The sequence below is a fragment of the Rattus rattus genome, chromosome 13, assembly GCF_011064425.1.
Source record: "Rattus rattus isolate New Zealand chromosome 13, Rrattus_CSIRO_v1, whole genome shotgun sequence".
NCBI lineage: Eukaryota > Metazoa > Chordata > Mammalia > Rodentia > Muridae > Rattus > Rattus rattus.
The window spans coordinates 19,633,740-19,656,239 of NC_046166.1; the positions used below are offsets into that span (position 1 = coordinate 19,633,740).

At 47.6% G+C, this 22,500-nt stretch overlaps 2 protein-coding genes across 5 annotated transcripts in view; both read left to right on the top strand.

Moving 5' to 3' along the window:
- Mat1a (methionine adenosyltransferase 1A) overlaps positions 1 to 11,801 on the top strand; it is a 17,424-nt gene extending 5,623 nt beyond the window's left edge. Inside the window, exons 4-9 of the mRNA XM_032918764.1 lie at positions 1,985 to 2,097; positions 2,494 to 2,637; positions 7,623 to 7,841; positions 8,903 to 9,085; positions 9,330 to 9,463; positions 10,039 to 11,801. Of these exons, the coding sequence (XP_032774655.1) occupies positions 1,985 to 2,097; positions 2,494 to 2,637; positions 7,623 to 7,841; positions 8,903 to 9,085; positions 9,330 to 9,463; positions 10,039 to 10,141 (896 nt within the window). The 3' untranslated portion in view covers positions 10,142 to 11,801. The remainder of the gene's footprint in view (positions 1 to 1,984; positions 2,098 to 2,493; positions 2,638 to 7,622; positions 7,842 to 8,902; positions 9,086 to 9,329; positions 9,464 to 10,038) is intronic.
- An 8,069-nt stretch (positions 11,802 to 19,870) lies between these two features.
- LOC116914537 (pulmonary surfactant-associated protein A) overlaps positions 19,871 to 22,500 on the top strand; it is a 3,314-nt gene continuing 684 nt past the window's right edge. The window contains exons 1-5 of one of the 4 annotated variants that reach the window (XM_032918868.1): positions 19,871 to 19,907; positions 20,282 to 20,677; positions 20,885 to 21,004; positions 21,646 to 21,723; positions 21,999 to 22,500. The exon at positions 21,999 to 22,500 is cut by the window's right edge and continues 684 nt beyond it. In XM_032918868.1, coding sequence (XP_032774759.1) covers positions 20,506 to 20,677; positions 20,885 to 21,004; positions 21,646 to 21,723; positions 21,999 to 22,375 — 747 coding nt within the window. In that variant the 5' untranslated portion in view covers positions 19,871 to 19,907; positions 20,282 to 20,505 and the 3' untranslated portion in view covers positions 22,376 to 22,500. Of the gene's footprint in view, positions 19,908 to 19,974; positions 20,678 to 20,884; positions 21,005 to 21,645; positions 21,724 to 21,998 lie in introns of those variants that run through there. The other 3 variants (XM_032918867.1, XM_032918866.1, XM_032918869.1) reach the window with 3 other exon arrangements.

Below are 22,500 nucleotides of genomic sequence, written 5' to 3' on the forward strand. Positions count from 1 at the left end.
CCCAGAAGATGCCACTGCTTATGCCTGGGCATGGCAGGAAGCAGTCGAGCCTGGGGGGTGAATCAGGAGACCAGGGCATGGCACCTGCTTGCAAAGACATTTTGGTGGAGCCTCGATTTGTCCTTTATCCACATCAGTTTCCTGGAAAAGGCTCAGACCCGACTTCCTCAAAGTTCTACTATGGCTTCTTGCAATTAGCATTCATTCAATTTAAATTTCATTTTTTTTCCAGACTTATTTTTCTAAAAGAAAATTCCCTCTGACTCTCTGTTGGACTTCTTTCAATTTCCAGAGGTCACTGTGAGAGATGTGTTGACCTAGAACAATCATGAGAAAGACCACTTCTTGGGGTGTGGGGATATTTTAGAATGTCTAGAGAAACAGTACATGCAAGTTAATTTTCCATTTAAGATGTGTGGCCTTTATAGAAGAAAATTATAATCCTGAATAACAGCATTTTGGGGCATTACCATGTATAGCCTCTCCCTGTTATACTCTGAGAAGTCAACTTATTTGCATCTATACCTTATTCAATTCCATGCCTTGCATTAGGTTGCAAAGAACATTTCCATAAGGCACATTCTTTAGAAAGGATTAAGTGTCTGTTGAGCCCAACTATGGCAAAATTGAACTCATTTAGCACCAGGAAGAGGTATTATTTCTACTCAATGATTAGGCAAAATGGAAATATCTTAATACTCAAAGCAGAGCCCTTTGGCCCCCTCTAAAGATTACCCATTGAGTTTTGCATCAGAAACATTCACTGGGGAATGGTGGGGGTGAGGAGGAGACAAAGGGCCAAGCCAAGAGGGACTACTTGGCTTCAAATGACTAGCTCTGAGGTGTTCTCTGTGAATCTGCTCTCATCTTATGCAATATTGGAGTAGAATTGCGTAAGTAAATGTTCAAGGACACTAACTGGGAGCTGGTCAAGTTTGGGTGTCGGGGGAGGAGGCAGAGGAGGAACATTCCATCCAGAGACACCTTGGGGAGGTGGAAAAGTACATAGAGCTTAAGGCTAGACCTAAGTTTGTTGTCTACAGGAGTTCTGGCTCACTAACAGGGGTTGCTGGTAGTGAGGCTTCCTTGAGCTCGCACACAACATGCAGAGGACCACCTCAACTTTCTACTGCCGCTTTGCAGATGGGGACTTGGTTCCAGAGTTGTAGCTTTGTCATAGGACCCCCAGCTCTAGGAGTCTCTCTAGAGAGTTCATATACGTGATACTTATTATTCAACATGTGTGCAAATAATAAACACACACACATACACACATATACATACATATATATCTATGGGTAAGGTATATATAGTTGGGCTTCTAAATGGCAATATGTGAAAGACCCTTGATTTTCAATCACTGCAGTGATATTCTGTCTCTTCTCTCTCCTTCCCTCCTTCTGTCCCTCCTTTCTTCCCTCCCTCCCTCCTTCCATCCTTCCCTCCCTCCCTTTCTCCCTACATCTATTCTGCTTTCTCTTTCTTTGCCTTTCTCTCAGACAGGATTCAAAGTGGTCCAGACTAACCAAAAGTGGTTTTCTGCTTCACTTCATAAGTGCTGGGATTATAAATAGGACCATGCCCTGCTAGTGTTTTGATTTTCAGGTGGGATTCTGGAGGGTTTTCTGGGATTCTTAGGGGAGCAAGGCCATGTGTTGCTTACCTGCTCATCAGTCAGAATGTCCTTGATGCTGTCTGGCTGGTACCATTGTTGTGGGTTGTCACATTTCTGTGTAGGATAGCCTTTTTTTTTTAAACCAAGGTGTAACTGAATACAGTAAGATATATCATGGAGAATATTCTCTTTTAAAAGAGTTCTGCATGACCGTGGAGGCAAATATGAGGTCTTTCAATATCCTGGGCCTCAACTGTGAACCAGAGGCTACCACCCCTAACACTAAATGCCACACCAGTGACCGAGAGGTCCACCAAGAAACTTACAGTCCTGCCTTGACACATGTCCCTACTCCTTACTCCTGCCCAGGCTTCGACTTCAAGACCTGCAATGTGCTCGTGGCTCTGGAGCAACAGTCCCCAGACATTGCCCAGTGTGTCCATCTAGACAGAAATGAGGAGGACGTTGGTGCAGGAGATCAGGTATGTCAGCCGTGTGAGGGGTGGACCAGTGTGGTGTTTGGACTGAGCATGAGGAGAAGCCTGCTGAGTTAATTACACTCATGTCACTCTGGAGACATGGGGAAGATCATGTCTGCAGTAAGTTGCTACCTGGCGGCCATGTCAGGCTGTGTGGTAGAAGCCTGTGATTGCTAATGACAGATTTAGGCTCGTTTCCTCCTTCCAGAGTGTTGGAGGTCAGAGGCAATGTCTTCTCCTTCTAAAATGCCAAACACAACAGTGTTGTGTGTGTGAGAGAAATTCTGCATAACTGTTGAAGCACCAAATGTGTGTGTGTGTGTGTGTGTGTGTGTGTGTGTGTGTGTGTGTGATTTGAGACTGTGGCTGCTGAGTTCTAAGGTAGCTGTCCTACTGCAGGGTCTGATGTTTGGCTATGCCACTGACGAGACAGAGGAGTGCATGCCGCTCACCATTGTTCTTGCTCACAAACTCAACACCCGGATGGCAGATCTGAGGCGCTCTGGTGTCCTTCCCTGGCTGAGACCTGATTCTAAGACTCAGGTGAGCTGCATTCATCACCCTTACACCGAGTCATCGTGGCTCTGGGCACATTTTCCCCATGACATATATATGCATATATGTATGTATGTATGTATATGCATATATGTATGTATGTATATGCATATATGTATGTATGCATGCATGTATATATATATGTATATATATACATATATATGTATATGTATATATTCATTTGCCAAAAAGATCTGTATTTTAATTCACCCTTTTACAGCACACACACACACCACATGCTTGGTTATATGCCCTGTTATCCTCCCTTATCTCCCTCCCACTTCACCAAGCCCTTCTTCTTTTTTCCAGTCCTCCCTCCCACTTTCATGTGTTTCTCTGTGTGGATAGACCACTGCCTTTAATTATAGTTGCTTGCATGAACATGGGTAAAGGGGTTGCTTATTTGAATGAAGGTAACTGACCATTCGTTGCCTACAGTTCCTGAGGGAGAGTGCGATGTCATGTGCCTTTCTCCTATGCACAGTGAAGCATTGACTGGCTCAACCTTGTGCAGATATCGTGCAGAGAGCCAAAGCTCCCCTGGATTTATGGATGCAATGCCGTGTCTAGAAAACAGCATTTCACAGCACTCTTTCCCGGCTTCTGGCTCTTCTCCTATTCTTTCCGCACCCTCTTCCACCTTGTTCCCTGAGCGTTCAAGATGGGAACATTCCGTTTAGGGATAAGTACTCAACGATCGCTTGTCCTCAGCACTTTGATCTGCTAGGAGTCTCTGCCTTGCCATCACCGACTGCAGACAGGATCTTCTCCGACCACGGTCGACACATTAGCAGTTTGGGAATATATATAAGTGAAAATCCGTAGAAGGTAGCTTCACACCACATCTGTTTAGTAAAACAACATTGGTAGGCTCTTCACTGGGCTTACGCTGTCTCCAGTCATGTGCTTTATAGTGCCAGACGTGAATTTCCTCTTGTGGGGGGAGCCTCAAATCTATGTGGTTAATTACACCTTACTCATGCTGTTTTTAAGATGAAAATATTCTACTTAGGTACTCAACACATTATCCATTTTGAAAGGGATCACTTATTTGAAAACTCTTTCAGGCTAAACACATTTCCCATCCTCACCCTCATCAAAATTTATTATAAAATTATTCAAAAACTCAGACAGGCTTTAAAAAATAATTCTACTTTTATTTCGTTAGCACACGTAGACTCCGATGGTAATTCGGTTCCTGCCACAGTTTTACGTCCTCGCCAGTTTCAGACATGGCGGCCCTGCCTTTAAGAGCACACAGGTCTTCCCACCATGCGCAGGCCTTCTCTCCGGAAACCCTTTCCCTTGTCTTTACCCTTGACTTGTCCCACTCCAGCCCCACGGGCCTTGACCTCCCTCCCCATCGTGATGAAATCCCTTTCAAACATTAGCACACACTGAGGCTCCCTGACCCTCTTCAGTCTCCCGATGGCCTTTGGACAATGGCTGCCTGCCCTGGCTCCTTTTTCATGTTCCAAAGGGTGATGCTCCAAGGTCTTGGCACGTCTTTCCCCACATGCAATCTTCATCTCTTCACACACTTGGCTCATGAATCTTCCAACCCTGGTCCCTCCAAATCAGCAGCCCTGTTTCTTAGCATGGCGAGCTCACATGCTGAGAGGCCGTCCTGTGCTGCTCACTATTACCTTTTACTCAGCAGAGGACTGGGTGGAGCACAGCACAACCCCAAGGCCTGCCTGGTGCCCCCCGTCTCCATGGTACTAGTGTCTCATGTTTCCCCGGATGAGCATCCCTTTCACCACAGCCCAGCCTTTCTTGGTCTGGTCCCTACTTCATCCAAGCCAGCAACAGTACTCTGTGCCCCCAGAAGGTTCTCCCTGCTTGCGAACCACAGTTAACTTTTCCTCATCATCCCCCTCTCTTCAGAATTCTCTATAGTTTTTACTTCCTGTGAGAGGAGAGCAGAATACACGTGACATGGCAGACTTTAGACTTCGATGCCATTCCACCATACCTTTTCTCTGCCATCTCTTTTCTCAGCATCTCCAATTCACTAGCATCATCCCACTTGACCTACCCTTGGGTCATAGGGCACGTACACCATCCTTCAACTTATTTGTGTTTTTTCTTCAGGGTCAGCCATCTCCATATCCTTGTGAATGCCTCTTGTGGCCCCACTAGACTGTTCTCTCTTTCTCTCTCTTGTACTTGTAATTGCTATTGATGCTTTTCTGGCCCGATGTGGTGCCTGTAGTTGTGCCTAGTTATTCCAACCACCAAGATCCATCCTTCTCTCTGGGTAGGCTTCATACTGGCTCCCCTTAGGGCAACTGAATGTGCTTATCATCCTAATAAAACATTTTCGTAGGGCTTCTTGTGCTATTTGTATGACTTTCAAGGTGGAGTGGGGGCCATCGGGATCTCTCAAATATTGCTGGAGATTATGGGACAGAAGAGCTAACAGGTAGACTGCGGTGGTACCAAAAGAAAGGGCTTAGAAACATGGAGTTCCACAGAAAAGACAATCCCAGAGTAGGGGTGGGCAGGAGACAACAGGCCTCCTGAAGCTTCCTTTCCCTCTGGTAAGAGAGGAACAGAGGGAATGCTTTGAGCTCCTGTAGCTGCAGTTAGAAAGGCCTCATTCATTTCCCTTGTATTAGAAAATGGTTTCCAAGTCTTAGGAGCAGTTAGGGAAAGAGGGAGTCTAAGGGGGTGTCCTTTCCTGAGAGGATGCATTGAGCCTCCATAAGATGTAATATATATGCCTGTCACAGGGGACCACGGGACACCGGACAGCCCAGCTGCCTCCTAGGTCTGCTTCTATGCAGGCAGTGCTGCTCCAGGACAGTAACTGGCCTCCTCCTCCACAGCCTCGTTGTAAAGGATTTCCCTTGTCACCTGTGTTGACTGTGACCAGGATGAGTCTTTCCACCTGAACAAACTGTTGCCGCTGATACTGAGAATCAGGGCTGGCAGTCCAGTGGCTATTTTTGTACCAGGTCAGAGCTCTGTTTTCCATAGTGTGTTTTTGCCCATATCTGCTGACAGGACGAGATAAGAGCAGAGCTCAGGCCTTTGCCCTGTCATGCCGTTCCAGGAGTTCTGCAAAAACACAGCCTAGTATTTGCCCAGTAGGGACAGAGCCATCAGGGCTCGGTGGAGAGCAGCTCAGTTGGAGAATTGTCTCAAGACTGAACCTCCTCCCAAGGATACACGAGATAACTCTGGTCCTGGAGCCTACCAAGGGTCTCCTCCCTTAGGAGTGCCCATCCCCACTCTAACTCCCCCTTGTGGAGTCCTATGTGAGGGTAATTCCCGTGTGTGGACAAACAAGGATTTAAAGGTTAGTCCTCAATGATTGTGTACCTGCCAGTCTCACTAGGGTCAGATGGTAGATGGCCAGGGCTCTTTCTGTCTCTTCTTCTGGATGTCTTTCTGTTGCTTTTTGGACCAGCAGGACACTGAACAGAATTCTGATACATACCCCATTGGCTATACTTGATCTTAGCTGAAAGACTGCAAAATAACAGATGGCTTTGGATGGCTGTCTAAGGCATGGTCAAGGAGAGACTATATTTCAGCACGGCCTCAGCAAGGGATTGCTTGCTGCAGGGTCCTAACTGGGCCCTAGGATAGACAGCTATCTATGTTGTCTGGTCAGCCAGTCAGACCCCTACTTAGGATTTTGCTATAATATAGGCACAATGTTGCAAGCATCTTATGACCCTAAGCTGTGTGTATACTGCACCTAGGTACATATTGTCTCAGGCAGCATGGATACCTAGAATATGGTTCATGGTCTTAAGTAGCAACTGTCTGCTAAACAGAGCCTTAGCTCTAAAGCTCTGGGTCAGAACTCAGCTCCTGTGTATGATCTTGACCAAAATGTTTGCATCGTGGAACCTAACCTTTGTTGTCTATAGAATGGGCCACAATGTTGACCAATTTATGTCATGGCTTCTAACATGCAAAGCTTGTTCACTCATTGCTTCTTTCTTGACCACCTCTTCTGCCAACCCACCCCCCCTCCACCTTGCAAACCCATGGGGACCTAGCTGCTTTTCCTTGCCACCTGAGATATCATGTGTCTGTGCCCAGTGACATGTCATTAGAGAGCTAAAGAGCGTTTTGTCTGTGCTACAGTAGGAGTGACAAGCTTTGGATCAGCTTGAGCAAGGTCTGGATCTTGGGACCCTCACAAACTGTGTGATGTCAGTCAAGTTCTGATCTCTTAGTTTATGTCATTTGTAAAGCGTGTGGGGCATGACACCTCCCTCACTGTGATATCTTAGATCTTAATTGGTAAAACACAGGGTGGGAACAGAACTGGACATGATGGAAGCGAATGTTTGAGGGGTCTCCATGGCTTGCCCTGGCAGGACCTCATAGGCAGGATTCTGACTCCTACCCAAGTATGCTCTGCTTTTCCTTCTTTTGGCAAAGTACCAGGACAATGGGGACTCCTTGCTTTCTGCCCTTTTAGCCAACAGTCCTGGCTAGAGCCTCCTTCACCCTGTCCATCCACCTGGCAAAGTCTGCTGGTCCCAACGTACTTCCGGATTCTTTACTGAATGCAGAGGGCCACTTGCCAGGCTCCTTCTCTCTATCTCAGAAGCTCTCTGTGCCAACAAATATAGCCTTGGCTAAAGATGCATCTTGGTCCTTCACATTCTAGGACCAAGGTACCTTTGTCTCTGTGAATGAATTCGTGTGTTCACTCATAGAAGTGGGGGAAGTACATGGGAAGTAACCAGAGAGGGGCATTAGCACCAGCAGTCTCTGGCCATCCCAGTTGAAAGACAGTGCCATATATGTGTGCCTTTTGCTGTCACGACAGAGTTGAGCAAGTTAACAAATATGAGCACGTGCCATATTCACTCCCCAAAGAGCCTTTAGGGACACGGGGACTCTTTCGGCCCTTCAGGAGCTCAGGCCACCTCCTGGAGATCTGCGCCTGACAGCCATATGCTCAGCTCAGGCCTGGACCTCACAGTATCTCCCCCGACGGACAGGTAACAGTTCAGTACGTGCAGGATAATGGTGCTGTCATCCCTGTTCGCGTCCACACCATCGTCATCTCTGTGCAACACAACGAAGACATAACACTGGAGGCCATGCGAGAGGCCCTGAAGGAGCAGGTGATCAAAGCTGTGGTGCCAGCCAAGTACCTGGATGAAGACACCATCTACCACCTGCAGCCAAGTGGGCGGTTTGTCATCGGAGGTCCCCAGGTGGGTATTTGTGTCTGGATAAGGCCCCGTTCGTTGCTGGGTCTTGATGCCTGCACTGCTCGTGTCCCAGTGTACAGAGATGAGAGATGTAGTTCTAAGTACCTCAGCAGTGTCTGCCCACGAAGTAAATGTGGACTTTGGCAGACATGGTAGACGCTCTGTATATCTGTCAATATGGAAAAAGAGGGACATGCGCATAGGAGTCTACTACGTAGTACTACTACGCCCTCCTATCCAGCCCTTCCAAATGCCCCCACGCCTGCCCCCAGCCACGGTCACCTCTCCCTACTTGGTCGGGTGATCACTCATCTCTGTAGTGCTTGCTCCAGGCTCGCTTTCCCAGGCAATACTTGCTAGAAATTTGCTATGGGGCTCTCCAGCTATTACTGCCAGGACAGCAGAGGTGATTTTTATAAAAGCAGGTATAGCCATTGTCCCTTTCTCCTATACACAGGACTGGGGAGGTAGGGATTAGCAGGGGATTGTCACAAGGTTGAGTCCTACAATAAGTTCTATGATCAAACAGTGTCCTAATAAGGCAGAAAGTTAAGTTCCTTGTTTTCTTGAAGGATATCTCAAAGTCTAGATGGGTAAGTGCAAAGCGTGACTCTCTAAGTAGACTTAAAGTAACTGCACTCTCTCCAACTTGTTAAATCCAGCTCCATTTGAAGATGTGTTTTTGAACTGCTGAAGTGTGCACAGAGCACACTTACGAGGTGAGCCACATGGTGGCACTGATCAGGATGATAGCCTGGCGTTATGTTTATTGCAGTACAATTCCTACCGCAGGTGGATGGCTTTGTATAGTGGACTCAAAAGTGAAGGTATGACCCTGGATGACCTCTGGCCCATCTCCTGAACTTTTCCATGAGGCTTTGACAGGTTGCCTGATTTTCATAGCTGGTCAGTGCCAGGAAGGACTGAGACAAGAGAACTCACGGCTTCTGCCTGACAAAAGGGGCCATGGAGAGCACCCATAGGAGATCAGCTTCGCTTCTTCCTCTCAATCTGCATTCAGCCTCAATGGCTCTCCTCTCTTGTCCATTTGTCTCCTGCCACAGGGGGATGCAGGTGTCACAGGCCGCAAGATTATTGTGGACACATACGGAGGCTGGGGTGCCCATGGTGGTGGTGCCTTCTCTGGAAAGGACTACACCAAGGTGGACCGCTCAGCAGCTTATGCCGCCCGTTGGGTGGCCAAGTCCCTGGTGAAGGCTGGGCTCTGCCGGAGAGTCCTTGTTCAGGTAGGTTGCCCCCACCTACTCTGATCCTACCTTCCTGTCCTTGCCAAAGGCTCCAGCCTAGCCTGGATAAAGAGATATGAGCCCAGTGGGAAAGCCTTCTTTTGATCACTGGTCGCACCTGAAGACAGAGGGCTACTGGGCAGGAGAAGTAGGGGCTTTGTTGGCAGGAGCAGTGTGATGCCTGCTGCCTCTGCTCTGTAAAGTCTGTGAGAGGCTCAGTCTCTGAGCCAGGTCTTTCTTGAAGGTGTCCTATGCCATTGGTGTGGCAGAACCTCTGTCCATTTCCATTTTCACCTACGGGACCTCCAAGAAGACCGAGCGAGAGCTACTAGAGGTTGTGAACAAGAACTTTGACCTCCGGCCCGGCGTTATCGTCAGGTAAAAAGTGCCATCGTGCTGCCATTGCCTGGCACCTTCCCACTCCTACGCTTAGGTGGGCACCCAAACAGAAAGGGTTTTTCAGACACTTACAACAGGAGGGTCTCAAGTGCCTGGCCCCTCAGCACAGTGCCTGGACTCTACATAGATCAGTGCATGCCCTCAACAAGGGTGTCTGCTTTTCAGCAGAAGGAGGTCCAGCAGAAAGTAGTCCTGGTGAATCCATCTTTGAGTAGCTGGAGCATCTCAGCCGGATGTCTAGGAATTCAGTAGGCCAGTCCATTCCTCCACACTGTCATGGCATCCCTAGTCTCTGGCTCTTGGCTATGAGAGCACTGGCCTTGGCTAAACCATGGAGTAGAGAGAGTTACCTCAGGCAGAGCTTTTATCCTGGTCCTGGCGTGTTATTGCTCAGCCGTCTCTGACTTGGAGCTTCCACTTCTTAACCTAAAGAGGAGAGCACTGTAGTGTAGATAGGGTGCAGGTGTGGGAGGGAAAGCCCCTTCTAGGACCACCCCTAGGGCCCACTACCATTTCCCATCTAAAAACGATCTTTGCCTTCCCCGACTGTGCAGGGACTTGGATCTGAAGAAACCCATCTACCAGAAGACTGCATGCTATGGTCATTTCGGAAGAAGCGAGTTTCCCTGGGAGATCCCTAAGAAGCTTGTGTTTTAGAGCTGCTGGGAAGCTTAGCTCTGTCCTATACTCAACCTCTTCAAGATCTCAGCTCCCTGGTCTCAGAGTGCCCTCCCTGCTTCCCACCCTCATGGCAAAGCCAGCTTCCTCTGATTTTCCCCTACCCGGCAATCTGCAAACATCTTATTAATGGCACGGCAGGTGGTTTCTGGTGCTAGGTTATCAGGTCTCCTTGCAAGGATAGTCAATGTTCCCTCCCTGTCTCTCAGATGACAGCAATGTTAATTTTGTGTAAAAGTTACTCCTGTCATCTCCTCCCATAGTCTGAACCTAACCAGGCCATCTCTTCCTCCATCCTGGACATGTGCCCAGATGAATGTATTGTCCCATATCTCTGGCTTCCCCTTCACATTGGCAGCCAGAGGTCCTGAGCCAGGGTCCCTCTGAGACTGGGCATCTGCTCCATAGAATATGGTCAGTGTCCCCTGAACATTTGCATTCTGTGAGGGACTGAGCTGTGTGTTCTTCATTCCAACACAATAAGGTGGTATCTTCATTATCCACAGTGACAGATGGGGAAACTGAGGCTCAGAGAGTTATGAAGCTCTTGACAGGTTCCTATAGCTACGTGTATCAGAGCCAAGAAACAGATCTTGACTCTAGGAATTTTGACCCTAACCCTCACACCTGCATCCCAAACAAGATGTTGACCAGAGTGACGACACATGGATTGACAAGAGGCTATGACCTCTTATTTAAGGCCTGGGTTTCAGGAGAATTAGATGAACCTAATGGCTCTTGGTGAGCCCTGGACAGTGTTCCCACAAAATCAAGATGGAAACACGTAAGTGTCTCATTTGTTCTGGAAGAGGGCTTAGGGAAAGCTGAGTATCTTGGCCTATGAAGCTGGGCTGGGGTCTGTAATTAAGAGGAAGCTTCATGGTCCTAGCGCCCAACACTCAAAGACAGGAGTGTGAATTCTTTGAGCATGGGATCTAATCATGGACAGCCCCGTGTGCTTCCTTCCTCACAGAGGAGAGGCAGTTCGTTGTTCCAGCACAGACAGACAGCCTCTACAGGGGACCCTTCAAGGCTTTCTTGTGCCCTGGACCCTCACTCTTATGCAGTCTGAATGCTGCTGGGGAAGTGGGTGATCCAGGTGAGGAGCCAGCGTCCAAGCAGTTGACAAGTTGCCCAAGATCTCACGAGAACTGACTTTTACCAGGTAGCCTGGGTGTGTCTGTCTAGCAGAGTCCTGAGAACATGTCTCTAGGTGTCCCATCATGATCAGCATCACACACCCAGCCTGTCCCTCGTTGGGGCTTCCCCACAGCATACTGCCCTCATAGCTCTCAAAGACATGACTTCAGGAAGGGACCTGGCTCATATCGATGGTTCTGGCTAGGAGAAGGACTGAGCAGCTTCATCAAGGAGCAGACACCTTGCATCTGCCTTAACTGGACAGAGACCCCAGCTTTCCCCGTTCCACCAGGGTGAGGAAACAGCAGAGGGAAAAGCCCCAGGAGCCAACAGATCCGGAAGCTGTGTGTGATGTAGAAGCTTGGGTCTTTCCATGGGGTCAGGGCTGCCTGGGAGCCAAGTTCCTCCCAGCAGAGGGAAGGATGGCTATGCAGAAGGCTGAATTCCTGTAATTCAAGCTTTATCTAAATAAAAATCCAGAATTGTATACTTGCTCTAACCCTGAGAGTAATGAGCCTCTTTTTTTCTTTCAACATTTCATATGAAACAAAGACATTATTTGTCAATATTACCTGATGATAGTTTGGCGAATAAAAACTCAAGGAGCGATGACCCTCTTCTTGCAGTTTATGGTGTGTGCGTATATGTCCAGGGGAGGGTACTAGGACACTGGGTATCCTGCTCCTTACTCCCTTGAGATAGTCCTTCACAGAGCTAGACTGGTGGCCAGCAAGCCCAAGCGAGCCTCCTATCTTCGTCCCTCACCACCGCGCTGGAGTGGCAGGTGTGCACATGGCCACACACAGCGTTTTCAGATGAGCGCTAAGGATTTGAACTCAGGTTTTCATGCTTGCAAGGAAGTGCCGTTACCCGCTAAGTGATCTGTGCAGACTTGCTATGCTTGGCTTTGTTGGCAAACTTGAGCTGCTTCACTGTGAAGCACTTCTGACTCCCCCACACCCAGAAAATCTGGGTGCTGTTTCCGGGATTACCCTAGCCCTGACCTGTATGGAAGTTCCTCCAACCCTAGTGAACTAACATTTTCTCACTGACTCGCTCCTGTACTGTCAGCGAGTTACTGCATTGGCTCCATGTCCCTCTAAGGTAGAGATTCTTAGTAGTTAATTCCTCTTGCAGTCATCAAGTCCTAGAGCTGTGCTGAAGCAGGTAGAGCCGGGACTCTTGTAATTTCCTAGGAGTTGGTACTGGGGAAGGCATCGATTCTGGGACATGTGCTTGCAGGAGGCTGAGGGCAGGTCAGCATGGCTCCTCATTCCCATGCCCTGGGTATCGGGAAAGACTGGGGTCTAAGACCCAGGCCTATTGCTGAGAGGAGAGGACAGAGGCACCAGCCAAAGACATTCTGGTCTCAGGTCTTGGGTGTGGTTGGTTCTACATTCAGAACAGCCTCTAGTCCTAGAGTCAGGAGATAGTTTCTTCACAGAAAAGTGACCTTCTTCAAGAACCTCTGTGAGCAGCAAGACCCCCATGAAACGTCTGGGAATGGCTATTTGCAGTATGGAGGTTTATGAATGAAAACGGGAAAAATGATTACTAAAAGGAAGAAAGTGAAGGGCTCAAAATTCCAGCATGGGTAGGAGAGTAGCTCATGAAGCTTTACCACCCACCAAAGAGCCATTGGCAATTGGTGATGCTGGGGGACCCAAGAGTCCATTTCCTCCAGGAAGGCAACCCCTGAGCAGCTCCAGTAGTTGGTCATATATCTATGCACATGAAGGCACACTAAATGGACTCTGGGCTTTGTTTTCTTTTTGTTGCTATTGTTAGTGGTTTTTTTCCACATGAAGTTGGGAAAAAAAACTGTGGTAGGGCACAGGGGTGAAAGTGAAGGGGAGGAAAATGGGTGGATTTGATCAAAGTGAGTTACATGCATGCTTGACACTCTCAATAGAAGAAGAGGGAAGGGCTGAGAAGTTGGCTCAACGGTTAAGGCGCTTGCTGTGCTGGTGGCAATCATGAGGATAAGAGCTCAGATCCCCATTACCCAGGTTAATTTCAGGTAGGTGTGGCAGCTCAGCTATAATTCCAGCACTCGGGAGATGGAGGCAGAAATAACTCAGAGTCAAGTGGCCAGCTAGACAATACCGACAAAACCTGAGTTCAATTGAGACACCCTACCTTAAGAATTAAGGTTGACAGTCAGAATGGCTAAGATATAAAACTTAGGTGACAGCAGATGCTGGCAAGGATGTGGAGAAAGAGGAACACTCCTCCATTGTTGGTGGGATTGCACACTGGTACAACCATTCTGGAAATCAGTCTGGAGGTTCCTTAGATAATTGGACATTGAACTACCTGAGGATCCAGCTATATTTCTCTTGGGCATATACCCAAAAGATGCTCCAACATATAACAAAGACACGTGCTCCACTATGTTCATAGCAGCCTTATTTATAATAGCCAGAAGCTGGAAAGAACCCAGATGCCCTTCAACAGAGGAATGGATTCAGAAAATGTGGTACATCTACACAATGGAATATTACTCAGCTATCAAAAACAATGACTTTATGAAATTCATAGGCAAATGGATGGAACTGGAAAATATCATCCTGAGTGAGGTAGCCCAATCACAGAAAAACACACATGGTATGCACTCATTGATAAGTGGATATTAGCCCAAAAGTTCGAATTACCCAAAGTACAATTTACAGACCACATGAAGCTCTAGAAGAATGACCAAAATGTGGATGCTTCACTCCTTCTTAAAGGGGGAACAAAAATATCCATAGGAGAGGATATAGAGGCAAAGTTTAGAGCAGAGACTGAAGGAATGGCCATTCAGAGCCTGCCCCACATGTGGCTCATATATATACAGCCAGCAAAACTAGATAAGATGGATGAAGCTAAGAAGTGCATGCTGACAGGAACCAGATATAGATCTCCCCTGAGAGGCACAGCCAGAACATGTCAAATACAGAGGCGAATGCTAGCAGCAAACTACTGAACTGAGAACGGGACTCCCATCGGAGGAATTAGAGAAAGGAGTGAAAGAGCTGAAGGGGCTTGCAACCCCATAAGAACAGCAATGCCAGCCAACCAGAGCTTCCAGGGACTAAATCACTACCCAAAGACTATACATAGACTGACCCATGGCTCCAACTGCATATGCAGCAGAGGACGGCCTTGCAAGGCACCAATGGAAGGAGAAGCCCTTGGTCCTGCCAAGGTTGGACCCCCCAGTGCAGGGGAATGTGGGGAGTGGGGGAGGGAAAGCCCTTATGAAGAAGGTGGAAGGGAAGTGGGAGGGGATAGGGGGCTTATGGACAGGAAACTGGGAAAGGGAATAACATTTGAAATGTAAATAAATAAATCCAATAAGAAAAAGAAAAGAAAGAGATAAGGTTGAGAGGATTGTGGACGATTCCCAATGTCGGCTTCCACGTGTAAGCATTCACATGAGGATAGGCATATTCACACACACGCCATATACAGACACATGCAGAAAGAAAGCAAGAAAGACAATATACCTTTGAGCCATGGAACTCTCAAGGGTCAAGATCACAGCAAAAGGTGGATGCCTTTGTTTTCTATCACTGTGGTTAAAAACCATGACCAAAAGGCAACGTGGTGAGAAAAGGGTCAGCTTACCATTTTCGTCCACCATAAGAGGAAGTCAGGGCAGAAACCTGGAACTGAAGTCATGGAGCAACACTGCTTCCTGGCTTGGTCGTCATGCCTGGCTCAGCCTACTGTCCTATACAATCCAGGACAGTCCAGAGTGACATCACCCATGGGCTGGTACTTCCCACAGCAATTATCATCAAATATGCTTAGGCTTACTTAGAGACAATCAAGAAAATACCCACAGGCTTGCCTATAGGCAATCAGAGTCATTTTCCCAGTTGAGGTTCCCTCTCCATAGACGACCCTAATTTGTGTCAAGTTGACAGAGCAAAAACGAAAACAAACCAGCAAACAAATAAAAAACAAAAAGGACAAAAAAAACCCCAAAAACAGGAAACAACACCCCCTCCCAACAACAGCAACAACAAAAATAACCAAACAAGCAGCACCATAGATAGAAGAAGCAAAGGATCTTGGGAAGGATCGACCAGCACAGGAGAGGAGACCCAACGTCATTGAAAGTCAAGACTATGAGAAACACTGCTAGGAGTTCAGTGAGCACTAAGGATGCCTTACTGGGCCAAATATCTGTTCTACGTAAGGTTCTATATAACGTCTCACTTCCCTCACGATCATGTTTTATGAGTCATCAGTAAATGTTTTTAGTTAAAAAATATTTTGAGACGAAAGTATATTGTCTCTCAATTGCATCTCAGCACTATTATAAACTTACAGTATTTAATAAATTATGCCCATTTAACTTATTCACGTTATGATTTCCAGAACATACAAATCGTTAGTTTTAACTACATGACACTGCTCATCTTTTCTAAATATGATATCACTGGGAGCAGCTCAGCCAGAGATGTTCAAAGTGTGAGAATTGTAAGATCCTGCTTTTATGTAGCTCCGTGAAGAGAAGACGCTCTTTGTAGCTTTCCATAATTTGATTCAATCATGATTGGATTGGGTTGAGTTTGTCAAGTCCATGTGGATGGAATGATGGCCTGGCTTCAGCAGGGTCATTACCCTGTGGCCACCAGGATACTGGCAGGACTGAGCTCAGCCTCTCCTGGAAGGAGAAGGGAAGTAGTCTCTGGAGTTCCTCAGCCCTTCTTCACCTCTTCAGAGCATCTGGTTCCAAGAGCCTGCCTCAACACCACTACCATCCTTACAGGTCACATGCTGAGGGCTTTGGGGAAGCCTTTACCATTTGTGATCTACAACCTCAGGACCAAGGCTGGGGAGCGAGGACTGTTCTGCTCAGTAGCTTGGCTGAACCAACGTTAAGCATGGCAGGGCTGTGTGCACCATGGAAGAAGAATGAGTAAGGCCAGAGCTTCGGTGTGATAGGGTGCACAGTCTTGGGAGCTGAGGTCTAGGCTGGATCCACCCTAAGCTGGCTCATGGCATTCGTTATTGTGAACAGAACCTGCGCTGGGATCTTCAGGAAAAACCAAACAGAGCTTCAGAGGTCCAGCAAGATGAGATCTGACCCAGGCGTCACAGTTTGCAGGCTGTATCGTCTCTGGAAAGACCCAGAGCTATCCTGAAACTCAGCTTCCTCATATATTACAGGGAATAAAGATAGATTTTGTTAGGAGGCGAGTGAGGAATGGATGTAGAAGACACGAAGGGTCTAGCCAGTACCTGTTACCTCTGAGGGACGCCAGAGTGGATAGTAGTTCCCATTAAACTTCTCCAGGTTCCCAGAACCGATCTGCCAGAAGGGCATCGACTAAGGAACACACACAAGAACTAAGATTTTGTCTCTCAGACCAGGTCATGAGGATAGCGGGATCAGGAGAGAAATTCATTACACAGCAAAGTGACCCCCATCTCCTGCCCTGTCAGGCCTCCTGAGTCAAAGCAGCGCTCTGTAAATGCGGAACCTGATGAGAGGGTGCATTCTGTTTAACGTTTGTCTGCACCGCCCTTCAGTTGGCTACATTTTCCCACGCAACCAGCAGAGGGCAGAGCTGATTCACACAATACTCGTGGGAAAGCACTCTTGAAAGTTCTGGTCATTCCAAGAGAGAGGACCAGCCTGTAACTGATTTATTACTTTCTCTACCCATTCATCCAGGGCTCTTGGAGGCCTTCGTGTATCTGCGCCCCAGAACCCTCCTGTCCAATATGATGCTTCGTTTTTTCTCCTTTGTTGAGAGAGTCCTTTAATAAAGAGTAGGACCGAACACAAAAATGCTCTTCTGTGCGATGCCTGCAGCAATGATCTGCTAAGAACTATTTTATAAATGCAACAATTTATTTTACAAATACAATCACTGAAGCCTGTTGCAGTGTTACTATGATGAGCAAGTAATGGAGCCCAGTGAAGTGTGGAGGTGAATTCTGTATGTGTGTGTGTGTGTTCCCTGTCTTCCCTCTTGGCTTGCTTTGAGGGACAAAAACCCCGTGCTTACGGAGGAGAATGGCTTAGAGGGAGTGGCTGGCACCAAGCTCCATTGATCTTAGAACAGTTATCTTAGGGTCTGAAGTGGAGGAGAGCCACTGGCTTAAAAAAACAACCCGCTTTGGGGGGCTCACGGGGTCCTTTTGCTTAAGGACACCGGCCCCATGACCCCAGTGTGGCATATACTATGGTATCCTAGAACTTTATGGTCCCTATTTAATAGCACTGCCTTGTCCACCAAGACCACAGTTACCCCGAGCCTGACTGGGACCCCATGATGTAAACTGTCCCATTCTGTTACTCCTGGGAAGAACATCAAAGGACGCAGGGACTCCCTGCTGGCTTCTGGCTTTCTCTGGAGGTGGTCATACAGGTAACTGCTCTACCACAGGTCTATATCCTCAGTCCCCCTTTTCACAGTTTTTAATTTTGTTTTTTCATATAGTGTCTTACTAAGTTGTCTAGGCTGGCCTTGAACTCACTCTGTAACCCAGGCAAGCCTTGAGCCTGCGATCCTCCTGCCTCAGACTCACCTAGGTCTGTTATAGGCCTATGCCACCAGGTTCTTCTACTTCAGAAATATTCAGTCCATTGAAATCTAAGAAAGTTGTTGATAAGTAAATGTTTTTGCGGGTTCTTTGTTTGCTTACTTTTTGTTTGTTTATATATTCTCTTAGATTTTGCATTGATGTTTTTTCCTGCGTGTATGTCTGAGTGAGGGTGGCAGGTCTTCTGGAACTGGATGTCACAGATATTGTGAGCTGCCATGTGGGTGTTGGGAATTGAACCTGGGTCCTCTGAAAGAGCAGTCGCTGCTCTTAAACTGCAGAGCCATCTCTTGAATGCCGTGATTACTTGCTTTTGGAGACAGGATTTTATGTTGTGATCCAGGGTTTCCCACAATAGGTAAGGTCTTGTTAGATAAATAGCTACCTTTTTAAATGCGCTGTCTGGGAATCAAGCACTTTGCTATAGAAAACAACAAACAAATTAATATGCATTTAATAAACTCCACCATTCAAAAGTGTGTAAGCCAATGGCCTTACATGTTATATCACTACCAATATCTAATTCCAGAATATTTTTATCATCCCCCACCCAAAAAAAAACCCGTGTATTAAACAGTCCGCCTCAGCTTCTCTCTCCCTTGCCTACTAGTGGTAACTATTTACTTTCCGATGGGATTGACTTGCCTACTCGAGGCATTTAACATAATTAGAACGATTCCATAGATTGCTTTTTGTACCTGTCAGTTTACCAAAATGCGTTCAAAGTTTATTTCCATCCTTTCCTGTGGGTAAACAATGGGCTGCCACGTTTCGTTCGCTCACCCCTGAGTCTGGAATAAACGCTGGGGCTGTTTATCTCTTTCGATACGAACAGCTGTGCGCAGGCTCGGAATACCCAGTTCCAACTGTGTTAGGTGTACAGCCAGGAATTAAATTGCATCCTAAGAGTACGTTTTTGTTTCCTATTTGGAGGCGCCTCCCAGTTGTCTTCCGAAATCCCTGTGCTGTACCCCATTCAGCCAGCAGCAGCTGGTTTGAGCTTTCCCGGTTTGAGCTTTCCCGGTTTGAGCTTTCCCGGTGTTTTGCCTGCTCAGCTCTTGCTGCTCGTCCTGTTGCTTGTTAGTCGCCATCTGAGTGGCCAGAGAGCGGCGCCCTATTGCAGTGTTGGTCTGTGGGTCCCTGGTTGGCAGTGGTGCGTCAGTTCCTACCTCTTACTTGCATGTCTGTGTCCACTTCCTGTCTGCACAGAGGATGGCTGGGGCACAAGGTACCACCGAGCCCTGCTTCATGTCGTCCTGTGGATGCAATCTCGGGCCCTCACACTTGCGTGGCAAGTGCTTCGCTCACTGAACCAGCTCTTCAGGCTCTGCCGCACACTTGATTTTATTCTGAGAAGTGTTTTTTAATTCTTCCACTCCCCTCCTTACCTTTATTGGATTTTGTGTGTTTTTGTTTTGTAAATGGATTTTTTGGAGTGTGTTTTTTTGCTCTATTTTCTTCCTCTTTTCTCCCCATGCTTTTTTATTTAACCTTACTCCTTCATTATTTTTCTTTCCCCTAGTCCCCCTTCTTTCAATCTTCTCGTTATTATTCCCATTCTTTTTATTAGTTTCCAACATTAGTATTTCATTTCTGCTTCTTTCCTATGGCCATTGGCGAGAGAGGAGCCAAGCTTAACTGATGGATTTTTTATTTATTTATTTATTTTGTTTGTTCTGGTGGTTTGCTTTCTTTCCTGAATGGTAGTGGATCTCATCAGAACCTGGGAAAGCCTTCCATTTTGTGCCGCTAGCCACATGCGTTAATTCAGAATAGAGGGTGACGTTGACAAGAGAAAGATTCCCTTCCCGCACATCTGGAGTTTGCCTTCTGCAATTCTGTGGTCCCCTCAAGGTTTCTAAGTGTTCTTCTTGTTAAGTGCGCTGAAGGAAACTGAGCTATGTACACACATGGCTGCTTCCTGCCCGGCCCTCCTGTGTGAAAGGGCCTCTGAGGGTGGGGAAAGCTATCAGACTACCTGTCTATAAAGGATGCTGTCCACTTGTCCACTCTGACTCCGGAGGCAGATAGCCACACAGCCTGCAGGCTCTGTATGTGGGTAAGCTTAGCCACCGGCCTTTGGGTATCCACCGGTATATGGGTTTCTGGCAGCAAGAGCTACACACGAATTGAGGGCAGAGAGGTATTGCTTACGACTGACAGTTTAGCAGGACTGTGAATCCTTCTCACTTCTGTCTCTCTGAGAACCCAAATCAATAGAACTTAAAACATTAAGGGGCAGGTGGAGTAACCTGGTGACTAGACACCTCCTGACAGACAATCTTATCGGGATTGTCTACAGAGCACGGCAGGATTAGCTAAGGTCAGAGAGGGGCAGTGAGTTTCCGGGCACTACACAGCAAAGTTATAACAGACAAGAATCTCCTGAGGACTCAGGCCTCTGACTCACCCGAGCTCTCCTTCTCTATTCAGGGATCTGAAGTCAGAGGCATCCAGTGTGATTTAGATACTGGGGATTTCTGACTGGGAATAGTTTGGGTCTTCTTGGGTCGACTTGAACCTGCCTGTCAAGTTCTTCTGTGTTCCTGGGTCCTGCAAAGTGCGGCAGGAATGGGGGTCAGAGGAGAGCTATGCTGATGTTACAGGTTGGCTGATGGCCCTTCCCTCCCGCAGCAGAAGCCACTGGGATAGTAGCCATGCCACTGTGTTCTTTGGCCTTCACCCTCTTCTTGACTGTTGTCGCTGGGATCAAGTGCAATGTGACAGACGTTTGTGCTGGAAACCCTGGGATCCCTGGAGCTCCTGGAAACCATGGTCTGCCTGGCAGAGACGGGAGAGACGGTGTCAAAGGAGACCCTGGACCTCCAGGTACTGTGTGGAAGCTAAGGAGAGCCCATCCTGAGCTCGGGGATGAGGACCTGTTTCTGGGTGACCTTCTGTCTAGGGCTCTAGCTGAAGGGACTTTTCTGTAGTCCTTAAGCTAGAGCGTGTGTCTTCAAAATTCCTGCGGATGGACAAGCGAGTCACCCACGTGCTAATGGAGGTCCATAGATCTGCGCTCTCTTCACTCTGTAGGTCCCATGGGCCCTCCTGGAGGAATGCCAGGTCTTCCTGGACGCGATGGGCTGCCCGGAGCCCCTGGTGCACCTGGAGAACGTGGAGACAAGGGAGAGCCTGGAGAAAGGGGCCTCCCAGGTGAGCGGGACCAGGGCCAATAGAAAGCAGTGATGTCACATGAGGGATGGGAGGAAGGGTTCGAGACACACTGCTAAGCCTAAGGAAGCATGGATTCAAAGAGAGGAACCACATGAGTTTGAATAACTCACTTCAGAGACTGAAAAGCATCATGGTCACTGATTAAGAGAAAGACTGTCCTGTAGGTAGGATTGGGAAGCCTAGGGCTCCTTCTTAGGGCTGAGGCTCTGGACATCCTAAAAAGTAGGCATGGCTATATGGACCTGGAATCCAGGCAGACAGTGTGATCAAGAATCCCAAATGCTGACCGAAGTCCCAGGGTATGACTCGGTGTAGTGGCCTTTCTGAAGAGTTCAGAGGTCATCATTGTTCATCCTGGTAGAGTATATGGGATGAGGTTGTTTTCATAGATGGACATGAAGGGCCGGTCAAAGGATATAGAAAGGCAGATCAGAAAAGCTGATCAGTTAAGAGATGGGTGTGTAAGAAGGTCTGCTTCTGGGCCCTGGAAACGGGGCCCTGGGCTCTAAGTACAGCATTAGGTGACAGAACTCCAGCCTCGCAGCTGGCGGCTACCTGTCTGGAGCAAGTGGAGTTCTTTGCTGGATTGCCCTCATCCTGCATATGTGTGGTCTCCACAGGATTTCCAGCTTACCTGGATGAGGAGCTCCAGACTGAACTCTATGAGATCAAACATCAGATTCTGCAAACAATGGGAGGTAAGGGGGCCGCTCGGCATCCCACCGAGTACACCTCTCTCAATGCTGTAAGAGAAAGGATCTATTCCCAATATCACTGGAAAGTGTACCTTCTAGCAATAACTAATTGTTAGGTGAATGCGAACAGAGAGATGGATCTTAAAACTAGGATGGGAAAACACCGAGAAAAACAGAGATGGAGAGATTGTGGGAAAGAGCTTAAGGGTAAGAGCCTAAGTCAGTGCAGTAGATGGAGAAACAGGATCCATGACTCTAACCCAGACTCCTTTGCTTAGTCCTCAGCTTGCAAGGATCCATGCTGTCAGTGGGGGATAAAGTCTTTTCCACCAATGGGCAGTCAGTCAACTTTGATACCATTAAAGAGATGTGTACCAGAGCAGGAGGCAACATTGCTGTCCCGAGGACTCCTGAGGAGAACGAGGCCATTGCAAGTATTGCGAAGAAGTACAACAACTATGTCTACTTGGGCATGATTGAAGACCAGACTCCTGGAGACTTCCACTACCTGGATGGGGCTTCTGTGAACTACACCAACTGGTACCCAGGAGAACCCAGGGGTCAGGGCAAAGAAAAGTGTGTAGAAATGTATACAGATGGGACATGGAATGATAGGGGCTGCCTGCAGTACCGGCTGGCTGTTTGTGAATTTTGATCAAGCAATTAGACGAAAAGATAAACCCTCACACTGCCTCTATCCTGATGATTCATCTGGTCTGTAAAACCCTGCAACTGCCTTTCAAGCAAATTTACTTGTGGCCTTCAGAATTAGAAGCATCT